Raw genomic sequence first — 20,989 nt, forward strand, 5'->3', positions numbered from 1 at the left:
AAATGCTCAGGGCTGGGGCAATGGGATGACCCAGAGGGATGGGATGGGGAGGGAAGTGGGAGGGGGGTCCAGGAAGGGGAACACATGTAAACCCATGGCTGATTCATGTCAATGTATGGCAAAAACTACTACAATATTGTAAAGTAATTAGCCCCCAACTAAAATAAATAAATTTATTTAAAAAAATAAAAATAAAAAAATAAAATGCAGATACTCTTCAAAAAAAAAAAAGAATATAAAAGGCATATTCTGTTTAGTATTCAGAACAGAAGATCTAAAATGATATGACTGTAAAGAACTTGACAGCTATATCATTATTACTGAAAAAGAGAACTAAAAATTCCAGCATTATGCTATGATTGATACTGCACAACAAAAATACTAAACTAGTTTACCCCCCCCAAATAAGGAAAACAGGCCAGTGAAAGTTTTCAGCAGAACTGATGAATAAACTTTATGATAAAAATATAACATGTATCTAATTTCCAGTGGAAACAAATGCATATTGAATTAAGCAAAGTAGTGGGAAAATCAACAGTAGCTACACCATAAAATCAAAATCATCATAATAATAATTACGAACAATAACTATTATTATTATTTTTAAAAAGAGGCCTGATTTCCTCTGCTAAGAGGAGAAACTATGCAGTTAGCAATTAGCAGACTGAAAAAGAGTATATATATATATATATATATATATATATATATATATAGGACAACAGAGGATGAGATGGTGGGATGGCATCACCTACTCAATGGTCATGAGTTTGAGTAAGCTCCAACAGTTGGTGATAGACAAGGAAGCCTGGCGTGCTGCAGTCCGTGGGATTGCAGAGTTGGACACTACTGAGCAACTGAACTGAACTGAACTGATATATATATATATATATGTATTTGAAGGGGAGTATGTGAATGGTAATATGCAATTTCATATCTTTGACACCTATTTAAAACCTGATCAAGGCATATCTCTGAATCAATTTGAGGGCATTTTCCCCAAATGTAAAAGGAATCTCCAGACAGCATTTATACTTATTTGGGTTCTCACAAACAAATGGGAAGATTTAGAATTAAAAGCAAATTGAGGTTGTGTTGCAGCAAAGGGTTTTTGTTTTATCTGTTAGTTTTAAAATAGACATAATCCAGAAACCTATCTGCCTTTACCTTGGAAGAACCTTTAAAAGAAAAACTGCATTTGCTTTTGTATCTCTACGGAGCGAAAGCCAGAACCTGTCAACTTTTCTTTCCAGGGAAGGGGAATGGTGGGGAGCCTGCTCAGGTGCTTTGCTGCAGAGGGAAGCACAGCCAGAGACCCTTATTTGCCCCTCTCAATGTTAGAACAAGTTCCAGGCTTTCCTGGAGCTAAAGCAAGCACAATGGGGACAGGCACTAAGCGCCACTGTTCTTTTGCCAAGATGCAGGCTTTGGAATGGGGCTTCCCTGGTAGCTCAGTCGGTAAAGAATCCACCTGCAACGAGGGAGACCTCCGTTCGCCCCCTGGGTTGGGAAGAACCCCTGGAGGAGGGCATAGCAACCCACTCCAGTATTCTTGCCTGGAGAATCCCCATGGACAGAGGAGCCTGGCGGGCTGCACAGTCCATGGGGTCGCAAAGAGTCGAACACGACTGAGACTAAGCACAGCACAGCACAAGCTTTGCAATGAAGCAACTCCACAGCAAACCTGGGAGGCTGTTCTTGGGCTCTGAAAAGTCTTTCTCTCACTCCCCTTGGCTTTCCGAGCAGCATTTGTTGCCTAGCCCGAACAGATCGCGTATTTGGAGCAAAGCGCCAGGAGAATGAAGGACAGGGTAGTGTCATTCCCCGGCTCCCAGGTGGTGGAGTCTGTGGAGGGACTACGCCTGCAAACGCGGCTGCAGGTGGCCAGCGGAGCTGTCCAGCACCAGCACAGAGGCGGGGGGCCAGGAGCCCGGGCTCGCCCAGCCAGGCCGATGCTCGGCAACAGGGCTCTTGCCCAAGCAGACGCTGTCCTCATTCACTGCCTCTCGGCTCTGGGCTATCTACAAGCCCACGCAGCCTCGGCCGAGGAGGGGAACACCCGTCCTCACCAGCTGCTGCTCCAGCAGGGTGGGTGCCAACATATTGGCCCTCCCCTTCCCTTGTAAGCGACTCCTTGGGCATGGGCGGGCTGGACCCCTCGGCCTTTCCCCTTGGCCTCAGAACTTCCCAAATGAACTCGGAGGGAAAGGTCAATGATGGACTCTAAATGATGGACCCCCAGTCCAACGCCCTCAGGCTTCCCCGAGGCGGCTGCAGAGGCAGGTCTTCCGTCTTGGCCGGGTGTCCCCCTGTCTCAGGACCCAGCGGGCCCCGTCTGCTCCTCAGCTGCCTCTTGCGCGAGGAGGTGGGGACGGCGGGAGCTGGGGTGGCGCTCAGAGGACGGCGCCGAAGTGTCCCCGTTGCTCCCGAAACGTGGCGACAGCACAGAGGCAGAGACTTCCAGTGGGTGCGAAGGCGACACGTGACGGCTGCGGAGAGACGGCGCGGAGGAGGGGGCGCGCGGAGGAAGGAGGCGGGCGGCAAGGAGAGGGGAGGCGGGAGGGAAGGCGGGCGGAGCGGGGACACCGGGGCGAGCTGGGCGCGCGGGCGGCGCGAGCGTCTGCCTCCGCGGCCGCGCGGCCGCCGCCTCCCCGCCCGGCCGCCCCCGGGCTCGCAGCCTCCCCGCGAGCCGGAGAGCGGCCGCGGAGACGCGTCCAGGCGCGCGCTGAGGCGGCAGCGGCCGGCGAACGCGGGCCCAGGGCAGCGCGGCGCTGCAAGTTCCCGCCATGAGCAGTCGGCTCCCGACGCTCCGCGGCTCCGGGGCCGCCCTCCCGGCCGAGCAGCCCTGCCCCGTCGCCCCACGGCCGCAGCGCCCCTAACGCCACCGGTGCAGCCCCCGTCTCCGCCCGTATCCCCGCCGCCGCCGCCTCGGCCGCCGCAGCGCCGACAGCATGTCTCGGAGGAAGATTTCGTCCGAGTCCTTCAGCTCCCTGGGCTCCGACTATCTGGAGACCAGCCCCGAGGAGGAGGCGGAGTGCCCGTTGTCCAGGCTCTGCTGGAACGGCGGCCGCAGCGCGCCCGGGTTCCCCGAGCCCAGCGCGGCGCACGTCTCCGCCCGAGCCCCGGCGGCCGGCGCAGCAGCAGCCGCCGCAGTCAGCGCCTCCACGGCCGGGGCCAGGCGAGCGCAGCGCCGCAGGCGGGTCAACCTGGACTCGCTGGGCGAGAGCATCAGCCGTCTGACGGCGCCCTCGGTGAGTAGAGACGAGGAGCAGGGCCCAGCCTCGGGTGGAAGGACGCGGACCAGGCAGGTGGGCGCCAGGCTTGGTCCCGCCGCGTGCCAAGAGCCCCGCTGCCGGGGGGTGGCGGGGCCTAGCCCGGCCTAGTTACCAATGGCCCCCGGCAGAGACCTGGACTTTGGGCCCTGGTGGAAGGGGGCACGGATACGGGCATGGAGTGAGACTTCACTCCTCCGGGGGGGCTCCTGATTCAAAGGTCTGTCTGCTCACCTCCAGCATTTGCAACCTCCTTCGTCGCAGTCACCCTGACGGCTCGACGGCTCCTTCTCTCCCACCTGTTTTCTTTCCCCTAAAGTTTCCCAGGCACCGTGTCTCCTCTCTCCTCCAGTACCCCAAAGGAGCTCCTACTCCCTTCCACGAAACTCTTCCCCTCTTCTCCCCCTCTTCTCCCCCCCCCCCCCGCTCTTAGCATGATCTTCTCTGACATCTTTGAATTCTGCACGCTAACTGCCTTTCTATGTTGCATTCCTTTTCTCACTCTTTAGGGACCGGTTGTCAGATAATTTTTTGAGTTGTCTTTTGATGAAGAGCCCTCTCATCTCTTGTTTTCCCACCACCTCATGTATTTTTTTCTTGGTCACTGGTCATTTATTGGCTCAATCTTCTTCTGTGGGTAACCCGGGTATTTGGTTTTCTAAACCTCTCTTCTGTTCCTTGCACCCCTGCCTCATCCTTCACTCTCTGTTCCCTGGATTCTTTAGTGCATTCTCCCTCATTTGTTCAGTTTCCTTATATTAGGCCCTTCCTAACTATCTGTTGAATGAATAAATGCCTGCCTAGCTCTAACTTGTGCTCATTAGTGATGGCTGTATCAGCAGTTCCTGGTGTACTCCAGACTCCCTATGGTTCTTGGCATCTTTCCAGAGCACTCTGCCTCATTCCTGGTCAGGCGTTTCAGCTACTCTTGACTTTTAATCTTTGCAGTAATGCCAGACTTCTGTTTCAGTCTTCCTCAGAAGACTCTGTTTTGAAGGAACTCCATTGCAGACAGAATCCTAAAGAGATTCACTGTAAAACCAAAGCTGCTTTTAATTTGCACCTTGGTAGGTTACAAGGATTTCAACTTCTGAGACTTTTACTTCTTTAAAGTTTTCAAAGTGAATCTGAACATTGATCTTGTTTGCCTGCTCTTGAGTCTCCCTTTTGAAAGTACTCTTGCAGTTGATGGTAGGAGGGCCTTGAGAAAGAACTGGATCCAGAGAGGCTGGGGACTGGTACTAGGAAGTCCTACAAATATCCTGGGGCTGTTGCATTAATGGAGTATGGCTTTTTCCTTTAGCAATGAGACTACTATCTCAGTCATCTTCCTTTTTTTGTGCATTTTCCCTTCAATTACCTTTTGCTACTTCTTCCATTGATAACTTAGGCACAAAACTCAGAATACGTTAGCTATTGTTTGCTATTATTAATGCAGATATTTCCGAGGAAGCACACTTTTAGGAACAATTTGATGTTGCAAATTGTTGAATGTAAGCCTTTATAAAAGGAGTTCAGTAACCCTGTGCATATGTAGTTTTGTGTCGGTGCCCAAAGGAACATTTGTGCGATATACTAATTCTTCAGTGTAACAGATGCGTATCTAATATGATAATTTTACTAAAGATAAGTATTAGATTTTTGTGGGAATTGTTTTTATAATCCTGGAGGTTTTTTTTTTTTTTTTTTTGCCTAGAAATCAGAATTTACAAATTTTTCGAAAGTTGTGGCAGTGCTTTTGGTAATGCCAGTTTAACATAAGACTACTCTCAGTGACTTATGTTAGAAGTAGATAAAATAAATTGAACTATACTATTTACTGCCAAAATAAGAGGGGAGAAACAGTCTCTGACTTTTACCTTTTATAAACGTAAAATTTGAATGACTTTGGCTCTTTGCCAGATAAAAAAAAACATATAATCAGGTGTTTAGATAAGAAATTTGAAAATAACTGTGATAATCATAAATAAGCAACAACTGTATGTACTTTCCATTCTGTAATTCTTTTCTATTTTGAAAAAGCTTCTTCACCTGTAATGCTGAAAACATATAGGTGAATATAGTGTAACAATTCCAACTTCCTAAGACATGTATAAACCTGTTCTCATTGACTCACCATATCAACAGTGGGCTTGGTAACATGAAACAGTTTATTTCAAAGCAGTGACTATTTTGTGTTCTCTACCCCCATTTTCTTTTGCTTGGCAAACTAGAACACTGCTTCAAAAACTTACTGTAAATTCGTTCTCCTACGTTGTCAGCATTCTAAACTTCCCTGGAAACACTTATGTCCTATCCAGTGTCCTTTCATTAGAGCTGAACAACTTAATAACGAATGAACAAGCAAAATAACCCAAACCCAAAAAACTGAGAATAGCCATTATCAGAGTGTTCTTAGATGGAAATTTCTAGTTGTTTTGCATTTTGCAAACATTCTTGCATTGCTGTGGAAGCTCTTGTCTTCTTAGTGGTCTCGTTGTGGAATGTTGTCTTGATCACTGGAGATTTCTTTCTTTTTTATTCAGAATAATTTGCAAGTCGGGAAATGGAAATACATTTAATAAATACTATGATATTGCTAAGTAATTCAGCTAGTAATTTGGTCCATGGACTATTCAAACTCAGGTTTTCAATATTTTAAGCGATACTAATAGCTGCATTGATGTTGGCTCTACAGGTTATAATACTTCATAACATTTTAATAATAAAAGTAAATTGAATTGATGAAATTGAAAAAAAATCCAGAATTCAGGAGACCTGGTTCTCATTCACTGTGCTTTGGATAACTGAATACATGTATATCACTGTGTATATCACTTTCACTATCTAGAATCATTCTTTTCTGTAAATTATTACATTTAAGGCCTCTCCCTGTTCTGACATGCTATGAAGACATGTATTGTCAAGCTTTCAGTGTTGTTGTTCAGTCACAGTCATGTCCGATACTTTGTAACCCCATGGACTGCAGCACACCAGGCTTCCCTGTCCTTCTCTATCTCCCAGAGCTTGTCAAACTCATGTCCATTGAATCAGAGATGCCACCCAGCAATTTCATCCTCTGTTGTCCCTTTTCCTCCTGTCTTCAATCTTTCCCAGCATTGAGGTCTTTACCAATGAGTTGACTCTTCCCATCAGGTGACCAAAGTATTGGAGCTTGAGCTTGAGCTTCAGCATCAGTCCTTCCAATGAATATTCATGGTTGATTTCCTTTAGGATTGACTGGTTTGATCTCCTTGCAGTTCAAGGGACTCTCAAGAGTCTTCTCCAACACCAGTTAGAAAACATCAATTCTTTGGGGTTCAGCCCTCTTTATGGTCCAACTTTCACATCCATACATGACTACTGGAAAAACCATAGCTTTGACTATAAGAACCTTTGTTGGCAAAGTGATATCTCTGCTTTTTAACATGCTGTCTACGTTTGTCATAGCTTTTCTTCCAGAGAGTAAGCAGTCTCCATCTGCAGTGATTTTGGAGCCCAAGAAAATAAAGTCTGTCACTGTTTCCATTTTTTGCCCATCTATTAGCCATGAAGTGATGGGACTGGATGCCATGAACTTTGTTTTTTGAATGTTAACTTTTAAGCCAGCTTTTTCACTCTCTTCTTTCACCTTCATCAAGAGGCTCTTTAGTTCCTCTTCACTTTCTGTCATAAGAGTGGTGCCATCTGCATATCTGAGGTTGTTGATATTCCTCCTGGCAATCTTGATTCCAGCTTGTGCTTCCTCCAGCCCAGCATTTTGCACAAGGTGTTCTGCTTTTTCTATGATCCAACGGATGTTGGCAATTAGATCTCTGGTTCTCTGTCTTTTCTAAATCCAGCTTGTACATCTGGAAGTTCTTTGTTCACGTACTATTGAAGCCTAGCTTGAAGGATTTTGAGCATTACCTTGCTAGCATGTGAAATAAGTACAATTGTGTGGTAGTTTGAACATTCTTTGGCATTGCCCTTCTTTGGGATTGGATTGAAAACTTACCTTTTCCAGTACTGTGGCAATTGCTGAGTTTTCTAGATTTGCTGGCATATGAATGTAGCACTTTAACAGAATCATATTTTAGATTTATAAATAGCTCAGCTGGAATTCCATCACCTCCACTAGCTTTGTTTTTAGTAATGCTTCCTAAGGCCTACTTGGCTTCACATTCGAGGATGTCAGGTAAGTGACCAAACCATTGTGATTATCCGAGTCATTAAGACCTTTTCTGTATAGTTCTTCTGTGTATTCTTGCCACTCATCTTAATCTCTTCTGCTTGTGTTAGATCCTTGCTGTTTCTGTCCTTTACTGTGTCCATCTTTGCATGATATGTTCCCTTGGTATCGCTAATTTTCTTGAAGAGATCTCTAGTTTTTCCCATTCTATTGTTTTCCTCTATTTCTTTGCATTGTTCACTTAAGAAGGCTTTCTTATCTTTCCTTGCTATTCTTTGGAACTTTGCATTCAATTGGGTATATCTTTTCCTTTGTCCTTTGCCTTTTGCTTCATTTCTTTTTCTTGGGGATGGTTTTGGTCACCATTTCCTGTACAATGCAGTGAACTTCTGTCCATAGTTCTTCAGGCCCTCTGTCTATCAAATCTAATCCTTTGAATCTATTTGTCACTTCCACTATATAATCATAAGGGATTGGATTTGGGTTGTAACTGAATAGCCCAGGGGTTTTACCTACTTTCTTCAACTTAAATCTGAATTTTGAAATGAGGAGCTCATGATCTGAGTGGTACTCAGCTCCAAATCTTGTGTTTGCTAACTTTATAGAGCTTCTCCATCTTTGGTTGCAAAGAATGTAATCAATCTGCTTTTGGTATTGACCATCTGTTGATGTCTATGTGTAGAGTCATCTCTTGTTGTTGGAAGAGGGTGTTTGCTATGACCAGTGCACTCTCTTGGCCAAACTCTGTTAGCTTTTTTCTTGCTTCATTTTGTACTCCAAGGTCAAACTTGCCTGTTGCTCCAGGTATCTCTTAACTTGTTACTTTTGCATTTCAATCCTCTATGATGAAAAGGACATCTTTTTTGGGTGTTAGTTCTAGAAGGTCTTATAGGTCTTCATACAACTGTTCAACTTCAGCTAGTTTGGCGCCAGTGGTTAGGGCACTACGGTGGATTACTATGATACTGAATGGTTTGCCTTGGAATCAAACAGAGATCATTCTGTCATTTTTGAGATGGCACCCAACTACTCCATTTTGGACTCTTTTGTTGACTATGATGGCTACTCCATGTCTTCTAAAGGATTCTTGCCCACAGAAATGGCAAGATGATAATGATATTCAGATGATAATGGTCATCTGAATTAAATTCACCCATTCTGCTTCTTTTTAGTTCACTGATGCCTAAAATATCGATGTTTACTCTTGCCATCTACAGTTTGACCATGTCCAGTTTACCTTGATTCATGGACCTAGCATTCCAGGTTCCTATGCAATATTGTTCTTTACGGCATCACACTTTACTTGCACCACCAGACACACCCACAGCTGGGCATCAGTTGACTCTCTAGCTGCCGTGTTCAGCTTCTTATTGCAGTGGCGAGGCCTTCAGTAGTTGCAATGCGTGGGCTCTAGAATGTGCAGGCTTTAGTAGTTGTTGAGTATGGGCCTAATTGCCTGACAGTACGTGTAATGTTCCTGGATCAGGAACAAGAGCTGGCTAGGCCTTTAAGGACTACACCTTCTTTGCAGGCCATTATTTGATGCATAAACCAATGGTTAGGTCAAAAGTCAAAGTTCTGCTATTTAAATTCTGACTCATTTCAATACTCTTATTTTTATCTTGCATTTAGTATGTTACCTGATACTTAATGTATTTTCAATAAAATGTTCAGAATAAGTGAAGGATGTTCTTGTTTAAGAATTATTATTATTATATTAATAATTTATTAATATTATTGTTGTTTATCCATTATAGTTATTTCTCTTTTGTTTAATTTTTTCCTGTGTTATATTTGGTTCAATCAAACAAATGGATTTCATACCAAGTCTCTGAGACATACTTTCAAGTATGCAAACATGTCTGAATTTTACTCACTCTTGCCATTTAAAGCAAAACTTCAGAATGAAGTTGTGCTAAAAAGAAAGAAAATGGAAACGTTTCCCTCTGCTGGAACTCCTTGAGAGGCCCATTTATATTTTAAGAAATTAAGTAAATGTAATTATTTTCCCAGTCTCCGGTAGAAGTCTGCTTATATTTTCTGTACAGCTCTCTTTCTGGTGGGAAATGTTTGTCAGTAAGTGGGCTACTGTCACCAAAAATGCATTGTTAGATGGAGTGAAAAAATCTTTCTCCTTAAATATCACTTCAGGACAAGATCTGAAGATCTAGACTTATGTGCTGTAAGCTCAGAGCATCTCATAAAATTGAAAATTTCAGGGCAGAGTGATTGAGGAAGTAGGGGAGCCGGAAATATCTTGGAAGACTGGAGATTTGTTATGGCTGTTTTGTGGAACAGAGAAAGAGTGAACATTCTTATAAATAGAACAGTGAGAAATCACTTCCTGCTCAGGCTTTATTTGGGGTTTATTAAACAATTCTTCATTTGAGCTAGAGGATATCAAACTTCAGTGAACAAAAGAAATACCTAAAAACAATGGTTGGAATGCAGATTACTGGGCTTCTTTCTCAGCGGGTCTGTTGTTTATTTCTACCTGTTTTTTTGTTATCTAAATGTAGTTGATTTACAATCTTGTGCTGATTTCTGTTATATAGGAAAGTAATTCAGGTATATATACATTTCCTTTTTAATATTCTTCCCATTATGGTTTATCATAGGATATTGAGTATAGTTTATGTGCTATACAGTAGGACCTTGTTATTTATCCATTCTGTACATACTAGTTTCCCATCCCAAAGATTGGAATGATGTTGAAGCTGAAACTTCAATACTTTGGCCACCTCATGCGAAGGGTTGACTCATTGGAAAAGACCCTAATGCTGGGTAGGATTGGGGGCGGGAGGAGAAGGGGACGACAGAGGATGAGATGGTTGGATGGCATAACCGACTCGATGGACATGGTTTGGGTAGACTCCGGGAGTTGGTGATGGACAGAGAGGCCTGGCGTGCTGAAATTCATGGGGTCACAAAGAGTCGGACACGACTGAGCGACTGAACTGAACTGAATTGAATCCCAAAGAAAGGTAATGCCAAAGAGTGTTCAAACTACCACACAATTGCACTCATTCACATGCTAGCAGAGTAATGCTCAAAATTCTCCAACCCAGGCTTCAACAGTGTGAGAACCGTGAATGTCCAGATGCTCAAGCTGGATTTCGAAAAGGCAGAGGAACCAGAGATCAAATTACCAACATCTGTTGGACCATAGAAAAAACAAGAGAGTTCCAGAAAAACATCTACTTCTGCTTTATTGACTATGCCAAAGCCTTTGTCTGTGTGGATCACAACAAACTGTGGAAAATTCTTCAAGAGATGTGAATACCAGACCACCTTACCTGCCTCCTGAGAAATCTGTATGCAGGTCAAGAAGCAACAGTTAGAACCAGACATGGAACAACAGACTGATTCCAAATTGTGAAAAGAGTATGTCAAGGCTGTATATTGTCACCCTGCTTATTTAACTTATATGCAGAGTACATCATGCAAATTGCTGGGCTGTATGAAGCACAAGCTGGAATCAAGATTGCCGGGAGAATTATCAATAACCTCAGATATGCAGATGACACCACCTTCATGGCAGAAGAGGAACTAAAGAGCCTCTTGATGAAAGTGAAAGAGGAGAGTGAAGAAGGTTGCTTAAAACGCCACATTCAAAAAGCTAAGATCATGGCATCTGGTCCCATCACTTCATGGCTAATAGATGGGCAAAAAATGGAAACAGTGACAGACATTATTTTCTTGGGGTCCAAAATCACTGCAGATGGTGACTGCAGCCATGAAATTCAAAGATGCTTGCTCCTTGGAAGAAAAGTTATGACCAACCTAGAAAGCATATTCAAAAGCAGAGACATCACTTTGCCAACAAAGGTCTATCTAGTCAAAGCTATGGTTTTGCCAGTAGTCATGTGTAAATGTGACAGTTGGACTGTAAAGAAAGCTGAGCGCCGAAGAACTGATGCTTTTGAACTATGGTATTGGAGAAGACTCTTGAGAGTCCCTTGGATGGCAAGGTGATCCAATGAGTGTATCCTAAAGAAAATCAGTCCTGAATATTCATTGGAAGGACAGATGCTGAAACTGAAACTCCAATACTTAGGCCACCTGATGCGAAGAACTGACTCACTAGAAAAGACCCTGATGCTGGGAAAGATTGAAGGTGGGAGGAGAAAGGGATGACAGAGGATGAGATGGTTGGATGGCATCACCAACTCGATGGACATGAGTTTGAGTAAACTCCAGGAGTTGGTGATGGACCGAGAAGCCTAGCGTGCTGCAGTCCATGGGGTTGCAGAGTTGGACACGACTGAGCAACTGAACTGAATTAAACTGGTGGGCAGGGCTTTGCTTAGTAAAGCTTTAACACAAATTTCTGCTGATGGGTGGGGTTGCACTCCCTCCCTGGTAGTTGTTTGGCCTGAGGTGACCTGTGGTGATCCCTTGCTGACCTTCACCTCCACAGGAGACCCTCCAACATTAGCTGGTAGTTCTGGTTCGGTCACCTGTGGGGGCACTGCTCCTTTGCTCTGGATCTTGGTATGCACAAGATTTTTGTTTGTGCCCTCCAAGACTGGAGTGTTTGTTTCCCCCAGTCCCGTGGAAGACCTATAATCAAATCATGCTGGCCTTCAAGGCCAGATTCCCTGGAGATTCAGTTCCTTTGTCTGATCCCCAGGCTGGGAAGCCTGATGTAGGGTTCAGATCCTTCACAGCAGTGGGAGAACTTCTTTGGTATTGTTGTTCTCCAGTTTGTGGGTCACCCACCCAGCAGGTATGGGATTTAATTTTATCATGATTGCGCCCCTCCTACCATCTTGCTGTGGCTTCTTCATCTTTGGACATGAAGTATCTTTTGTTGGTGGGTTCCAGTGTCCTCCTGTTGATGGTTGTGCAACAGCTAGCTGCAATTTTGGTGTTCTTGCAGGAGGAGATGAATACATATCCTTCTACTCTGCCATCTTGAACTGGTGCTTGTATCTTTTTGAATTATAGTTTTGTCTGGGTATGTGCCCTGGGGTGGGAATGTTGAATCATACAGCAACTCCACTTTTAGTTTTTTGAGGAACCTCCATGGTGTTTTACATCCCCATGAACAGTGTAGGAGGATTCCATTTTCTCCATACCTCTCCAGCACTTGTTTGTTTTTAAAGGATGGCCATTCCGACTGCTCTGAGGTGGTATCTCACAGTAGTTTTTATTTGCATTTCCCTAATCATTGGGCTTCCCAGGTGGTGCTAGTGATAAAGAACCTACCTGCCAATGTGGGAGACATAAGAGACACAGGTTTGATCCCTGGGTCAGGAAGATCCCCTGAAGAAGGGTAATGTTGAGCATTGTTTCATGTGCTAATTGGCCACCTGTATGTTATTTTTGGAGAGATGTCTGTAGGTCTTCTGCCCATTTTTTTGATTGAGTTATTTATTTTTTTAGTTGTTGAATTGTATGAGCTGTTTGTATATTTTGAAAATTAAGCCCTTGTCAGTAGCATCATTTGTAAATATTTTTTCTCATTCTGCAGGTTGTCTTTTCATTTTGTTTATGGTTTCCTTTGCTGTGCAATAGCTGGTATGTTTCATCAGGTGCCACCCACCCCCCTTATGGCTTTCATTTCTATTGCCTTGGGAGAGTGATCTAGGAAAACATTGGTACTATTGATGTCAGAAAATGTTTTGCCTCTGTTTTCTTCTGGGAGTTGTATGGTGTTATGTCTTATATTTAAGTCTTTAAGCCATTTTGAGTTTATTTTTATGAATGGTGTGTGTGTGTTCTGACTTCATTTATTGATATGAAAGTGTCCAACTTTCCCAGCACCACTTGTCTTTTTCATATTGTATATTCTTGCCACCTTTGTTGAAGATTGATAGACCATAAATGTATTGGTTTATTTTGGGCTCTTTATTCCATTGTTCCATATGCCTGTTTTTGTGCAAATACCATGCTTTTTTAACTCTTGTAGCTTTGTATTATTGTCTGAAGTCTGGGGAGAGTTATGCCTCCAGCTTTGGTTTTTCCTCACAATTGCTTTTGCAATGCTGGGTCTTTAATGGCTCTATATAAACTTTAGGATTATTTGTTCCACTTATGTAAAAAATGTCATGGGTAATTTGATAGGGACCACATTAACTCTGTAGATTGCTTTGGATAGTATGGCCATTTAAATAATACTAATTATTTCAATCCAAGAATATGAGGTAGCTTTCCATTTCTTTGAATCATCCTCAATTTCCTTTGTTAATGTTTTATAGCTCTCAACAAGTTTTTCAACCTCCTTGGTCGGGTTTATTCCTAAGTATTTTATTTTTGGATTCAATTTTAAAAGTTTTTTGTTTTGTTTAAGTTGGTGATAGAACAGAATTTAGTTTCAAGTTTTTAAATTTAATTTCAAGAAAGTTACATTTTAAAAATGATTCTGTAGCTCTTATCTTAAGCTTAGGATCGCCAGAATAGCCGTTTTTTTTTCATTCAGTTTTTTAAAAATTAAATTTATTATTTCATTGAAAGATAATTGATTTACAGAATTTTGTTGTTTTCTGTCAAACCTCAATATGAATTAGCCATAGGTATACATATATCCCCTCCCTTTTGAACTTCCCTCCCATCACCCTCCCCATCCCACACCTCTAGGTTGATACAGAGCCCCTGTTTGAGTTTCCTGAGCCATACAGCAAATTCCTGTTTGCTATCTATTTCACATGTGGTGATGTAAGTTTCCATGTTACTCTTTCCATACATCTTACCCTCTCCTCCCTTCTCCCCATGTCTATTCTCTATGTCTGTTTCTCCATTGCTGCCCTGCAAAAACATTCATCGGTAGCATTTTTCTAGATTCTGTATATATACATTAGAATATGATATTTATCTTTCTCAGTCTGACTTACTTCACTCTGTATAATAGCTTCTAGGTTCATCCATCTCATCAGAACTGACTCAAATGCTTTCCTTTTATGGCTGAGTAATGTTCCATTGTGTATATGTACAAAAACTTCTTTATCCATTCATCTCTCGATGGACATCTAGGTTGCTTCCATGTTCCAGATACTCTAAACAGTGCTGCAGTGAACAATGGGATGCATGTGTCTTTTTCAATTTTGGTTTCCTCGGGTATTTGCCTGGGGGTGGGATTGCTGGATCATATGGTGGATTTAGTCCTAGTTTTTTAAGTAATCTCCATACCATCTTCCATACTGGATGTGTCAATTTACATTCCCACCAACAGTGCAAGAGTGTTCCCTTTTCTCCACACCCTCTCCAGCATTTATTGTTTGTGGACCTGCTTTGGATATTTGGGGTCTCTTGTGTTTCCATATGAATTGTGATGATGGTCATTCTGACCTGTATGAGGTGATATCTCATTGCAGTTTTGAATGCATTTCTCTAATAATGAGTGATGTTGAGCACCTTTTCATGTGTTTGTTAGCCATCTCTGGAGAAATGTCTGTTTATGTCTTTCCCCTACTTTTTGATTGGGTTCTTTGTTTTTCTGGTGTTGAGTTGTATGAGCTGCTTGTATATTTTGGACATTAATCCTTTATCAGTTGTTTCATTTGCTATTATAGTATCCAGTTTGAGAGTTGCTTATAGTTTACTTTGCTGTGCAAAAGGTTTAAGCTTAATCAGGTCCCACTTGTTTACTTTAGTTTTTATTTCTATTACTCTAGGAAGTGGGTCATAGAGGATTTTGCTTTGATTTATGTCATCAAATGTTCTGCCTATTTTTTCCTCTAAGAGTTTTATAGTTTCTGGTCTTACATTTAGATCTTTAATCCATTTCAAATTTATCTTTGTGTATGGCATTATATTTCATTCTTGTATCTGCCTAGTCTTCCCAGCACCATTTATTGAAGAGGGTGTCTTTGCCGCATTGTATATTCTTGCCTCCTTTGTCAACAATAAGGTACCCATAGGTACATGGGTTTATTTCTGGGCCAGTACCATACCATCTTGATGACTGTAGCTTTGTAGTATAATCTGAAGTCAAGAAGTTTGATTCCTCCAGCTCCATTCTTCTTTCTCAAGACTGCTTTGGATATTTGGGGTCTCTTGTATTTCCATATGAATTGTGAATTTTTTTGTTCTAGTTCTGTGAAAAATGCCATTGGTAATATGATAGGGATTGCATTGAATCTGTAGATTGTATTTGGTAGTATAGTCATTTTCACAATATTGATTCTTCCTATCCAGGACCGTGGAATATCACTCCATCTGTTTATGTCATCTTTGATTTCTTTCATCAGTGTCTCATACTTTTCTGTGTACAGTTCTTTTGTCTCCTTAGGTAAGTTTATTCCTAGATAATTAATTCTTTTTGTTGCAATGGTGAATGGGATTGATTCCATAATTTCTGTTTCTGATTTCTCATTGTTAGTGTATAGAAATGCAAGTGATTTCTGTGTAGTGATTTTGTATCCTGCAACTTTGCTAAATTCACTGATTAGCTCTAGTAATTTTCTGATCCTATCTTTAGGGTTTTCTATGTACAGTATCATGTCATCTGCAATCACTGAGAGCTTTACATCTTCTTTTCCAATCTGGATTCCTTATATTTCTTTTTCTTCTCTGATTGCTGTAGCTAGGATGTCCAGAACTATGTTGAATAATAGTTGTGAAAGTGGACATCATTGCCTTGCTCCTGATGGGAATGCTTTCAGTTTTTCACCATTGAGAATAATGTTTGCTGTAGGCTTATCACATATGGCCTTTACTAAGTTAATGAGGTCGGTTCCTTCTATGTCCATTTTTTGAAGAGTTTTAATCATAAATGGGTGCTGAGTTTTTTCAAAGGCTTTTTCTGCATCTATTGATTTTATCAAATGGTTTTTATGTTTCCATTTGTTAATATGGTGTATCACATTGATTGATTTGCATATATTCAAGTATCCTTATGTCTCTGGAATAAACCCACTTGATCATGGTGTATGAGCTTTTTGACGTGTTGCTGAATTCTGTTTGCTAAAATTTTGTTGAAGCTTTTTGCATCTATGTTTATCAGTGATATTGGCCTGTAGTTTTCTTTTTTTGTGTTGTCTTTGTCTGGTTTTGGCATCAGAGTAATGGTGGCCTCATAGAACGAGTTTGGAAGTGTTCCTTCCTCTGCAATTTTTTGAAAGATTTTTAGAAGGATAGGCATTAGCTCTTCCGTAAATGTTTGATAGAATTCTCCTATGAAGCCATCTGGTCCTGGGCTTTTGTTGTTTGGGAGATTTTTGATCACAGCTTCAATTTCAGTGCTTGTAATTGGGTTGTTCGTAATTTCTATTTCTTCCTGGTTCAGTCTTGGAAGATTGAACTTTTCTAAGAATCTGTCCATTTCTTCCAGGTTATCCATTTTATTGCCATATAGTTGTTCATAATAGTCTCTTATAATCCTTTGTATTTCTGCATTGTCTGTTGTAACCTCTCTTTTTTCATTTCTAATTTTGTTGATTTGATTCTTCTCTCTTTTTTTCTTGATGAGTCTGGCTAAAGGTTTGCCAATTTTGTTTATCTTCTCAAAGAACCAGTTTTTAGTTTTGTTAATCTGTGCTATTATTTCTTTCATTTCTTTTTCATTTATTTCTGCTTGGATCTTTATGATTTCCTTCCTTCTACTAATTTTGGGTTTTTTTTTTTGTTCTTCTTTTTCCAGTTGTTTTAGGTATAGAGTTAGGTTGTCTATTTGATTATTTCCTTCTTACTTCTGATTTTAGGTTTCAGTTCAGTTCAGTTGCTCAGTCATGTCCGACTCTTTGAGACCCCATGGACTGCAGAATTCCAGGCTTCCCTGTCCATCTCCAACTCCTGGAGCTTGCTCAAACTCATGTCCATTGAGTCAGTGATGCTATCCAAGCATCTCATCCTCTGTCATCCCCTTCTCCTCCTGCCCTCAATCTTTCCCACATCAGGGTGTTTCCCAGTGAGTCAGCTCTTCTCATCAGGTCACCAAAGTATTGGAGTTTCAGCTTTAGCTTCAGTTCTTCCAATGAATATTCAGGAATGATTTTCTTTAGAATGGACTGGTTTGATCTCCTTGTAGTCTAAGGTACTCTCAAGAGTCTTCTCCGACACCATAGTTCAAAAGCATCAATTCTTCAGTGCTCAGCTTTCTTTATAGTCCAACTCTCACATCCATGCATGATTATTGGAAAAACCATACCTTTGACTAGATGGACCTTTGTTGTAAAGTAATGTCTCTGCTTTTAAATGTGTTGTCTAGGTTGGTCATAACTTTTCTTCTAAGGAGCAAGCGTCTTTGAATTTCATGGCTGCAGTCACCATCTGCAATGATTTTGGAGCCCCCCAAAAATAATGACTCTTACTGTTTGCATTGTTTCCCCATCTATTTGCCATGAAGTGTTGGGACCAGAGGCCATGATCTTCGTTTTCTTAAATGTTGAGTTTTAAGCCAACTTTTTCACTCTCCTCTTTCATTTTCATCAAGAGCTCTTTAGTTCTTCTTTGCTTTCTGCCATAAGGTTTAGTTTAGTTTGTCATAACAAACTAAACCTAAAGTCATATCTTTTTTACAGTATGAAAAGGCAAAGAGATATGTCTTTAGGTTTAGTTTGTTGTTTTTTGAATTATTGTATTTAGTGTGCTAGGTTGTTTATTTGAGATTCTTCTTGTTTTTTGAGGAAGGCCTGTATTGCTATGAACTTTCCTCTAAGAATTTCTTTTGCTGTGTCCCATAGATTTCATATGGTTGTGTTCAGAGGGTCTGATTTAATAGCTCTAGGAAGAGGCCTGGACTATGTATTTTTTAAAAAGCTCCAGGTGATTGCTACGTCCAGCAAAGTTATGCTTAAAGGTTAGTGAATTACACACTTTCTGGGTCATTGATCTAGGCTCAGTGAGTTATGTAGATTCATTTATTTGGGAAAGAATAATCCTGGAAGTTGCTCCTTTGGAACGATGGTATCCCAGGCAATTATTGCCCTAATAGGGATAGAATAGAGAAGGTGACTTTCAGCTTCATCCTATTCCCATATCCTTTATGTTCAAAATAATTTTTTTGGCTCTGTGTTGGAAGCTATTTGAAGTTTAAGCATTTGTACTTTTATTCGCAGACTCTTCTCATTTTTCCTGAGGATTCTCCCCTAAAGTTTATATTTAATAGGTCACATGTCATTGGTGTACATGTCGTGTGGCCTCTTTATTCAAAGTAAAGAAACAGCTATTCAAAAATATTGAGGCTGATAGAGAAGAAAGGAGAAGGGTTGTCGTGATTGTCAATCTGATATTATCAGTATCTGTGTTTTTTAAAGCAAGATCAACATAACATTTCAGAAATGAGCTAACTGGATCATTTTGAAGTAATTTGGCACACAAGTTCATGTGCCAATGAAAATTTTTTAAAAGGTGAAAAGAGAAGAAACATCTAGATGAAAAAGAATTTTTTTTTTGCCTAGAAAGGAAGCAATAGGAGGTTCAGATATCAGATTATAGAACCACCTATTAAACTCTACCAAAATATGACAGATGTAATTTGTGTGTCAGTTGCTCGGTTGTGTCCGACTCTTTGTGACCCCATAGACTGTATGGACTGTAGCCCACCAGGCTCCTCTGTCCATGGGATTCTCCAGGCAAGAATACTGGAGTGGGTTGCCATTCTCTTCTCCAGGGTATCTTCCTGACCAAGGGATCAAACCTGGGTCTCCTGCATGTATGGGAGATCCTTTACCATCTGAGCCACCAGAGAAGCTTCTGAATAATGGCCACTAAATTTTATATCCTTAGCTAATTAATCTTTCTTTCATTCAGTGACTAAGGTGGGTAGGGGTCTAGTTGAAAACTCTAAATAAATCATGATCCAACATTTGAAGAAATGTGCACTTGCAGAGAAATCTGGAACCAACCTATCATGGGAGGAGGCTGTCTGTGTGGAAGTCCTGATGTTACCTTGGTTGCACGTCCTTGAAGTTTACTTGATTCTTTTACTATTCACTGTACTATATTTGTGATGTGTGGGTCTGTTGTGCCCAGTGGAGAAAATTAAAATATTCTAACAAAGTATTTTTCTTTGCTGCTTTATATCTATGCTTTTTCATGCATGGGCCCTTCAATTTAATATTGGGACAGGATGGTTTTTCTGATTAGTTTTATGCCCACACATACCCATACACATCTATCCTGTTTTCTGTCACTGCATATCTTCCCTATATAGAATACTAAGTTATTACTCAAATCTGTATAATAGGACTTATTGTGTTGACTGGTGTTTTTGATTAATTCTGCCTTCTTAAGGCAGAGATCTATGCATGCTCATGCCTAGCAGAAAGTCTGGTTTACAAAGGCACTAAATAAATGTTAGGATGAATAAATAATTGCATAAATTCTTGTGTGGTATGTAGTATATCTGCTAATGCTCTGTTGGCTACAGCAATTTTGTGCTGTCATATTTTAGTTGATTATTTTAACTGCTGTGTTTGTAGATTTTTTCAGTTACAAATGAGAGTAGAGATGATTAAAGCATTGTTTAGAAAGACTTAAGACTTAAAAAAACTCACTTTGGGGTATTTTATTGGAGCTTCAGAAGTTATTAGATTTTTTGCCAGTTATCTTTAACTTTGGTTAGTATGATTATCAGAAAATGTCCATAGACATAGTAACTATTTGGGAGAGCATACTGTGTTGCCACTGATAAGTGTTCTTATACAATACAGAGACAGTATCTCTATCATGCTTTTCTATTCATTATTATTTCAGTATAATAAGAAATCTTGTGATATCAAACATTGTATTTAAAATCTCTACAAACCAGCACATCCGCATATCTATCTCATAGATACCATTATAGACATAATAATGGTACTAGAGTGTTAGAGTTTTTGGGAAAAATAGTAAGTTATAAATTACTGATTTAAAGAATGAGGCAGAGAACTGACCAAGAACAGGTTAATGTATTGTTGGGTATTTTTTGAAGACCCAGCTGCAGGTGACAATAGTGAATTTGTAGTCTAAAGTGAGAGGATTAGTATGACTTGGAACATATTGTTGGGTATTTTTTGAGGGCACAGGTGAGGTTGGAGATAATGAATCTGTAGCCTAAACTGATAGGATGAGTATGACTTGGAGAAGTATAACAAGATGAAAGTATTTATTGTATATTAAAATTGTATAAGTCAGTTTGAAGTATTAAGGAGCAATTGGTAGAGGAAGGTTATATCTTGGAAATAATGGGAGTGACTATCAAATGGGGCAGACCATTCTACTCAAAAGCATTTCTAGCCTTCCGGTATTGGACGGATACCTGACATTAAGCTTATTTAATATAAAGCTAGATCCTGTTCTTTCACTATTCATTCTCAGAATAGCTGCTTGGTCCCCCAGGTCTCTGTACCAGACTGATGACTGCTAACTAGTTAGTCTTTGAGAAACTCAGTTCTAGCTTCCTGGTTACAGTTTTTATTATGTGTTTTTTTTTTTTTTTGCCTTTTCATACTGTTCAATTATAGTTGATTTACAATGTGTTAGTTTCTTCAATCATCAAAGTGACTCAGTATGATTTGAAAGTTAGAACTAATACTTGGAAACTAATGATTTACTCTCTTAACAACTCATATGTAACATACAGCAGTGCTAATTATATTTAACCTGTTGTACATTACATCCCTAGTACTTGTTTTATAATTCGAAG

The 20,989-nt window shown here is 40.9% G+C and overlaps 1 protein-coding gene across 1 annotated transcript in view; it reads left to right on the forward strand.

Moving 5' to 3' along the window:
- The first annotated feature begins 2,575 nt into the window (after positions 1-2,575).
- GUCY1A2 (guanylate cyclase 1 soluble subunit alpha 2) overlaps positions 2,576-20,989 on the forward strand; it is a 273,648-nt gene continuing 255,234 nt past the window's right edge. The window contains exon 1 of the mRNA XM_081543221.1: positions 2,576-3,248. Within this exon, the coding sequence (XP_081399347.1) occupies positions 2,949-3,248 (300 nt within the window). The 5' untranslated portion in view covers positions 2,576-2,948. The remainder of the gene's footprint in view (positions 3,249-20,989) is intronic.

The sequence above is a fragment of the Giraffa tippelskirchi genome, chromosome 11 (assembly GCF_054371585.1).
Source record: "Giraffa tippelskirchi isolate mGirTip1 chromosome 11, T2T-mGirTip1v1.2.pri, whole genome shotgun sequence".
Lineage (NCBI taxonomy): Eukaryota > Metazoa > Chordata > Mammalia > Artiodactyla > Giraffidae > Giraffa > Giraffa tippelskirchi.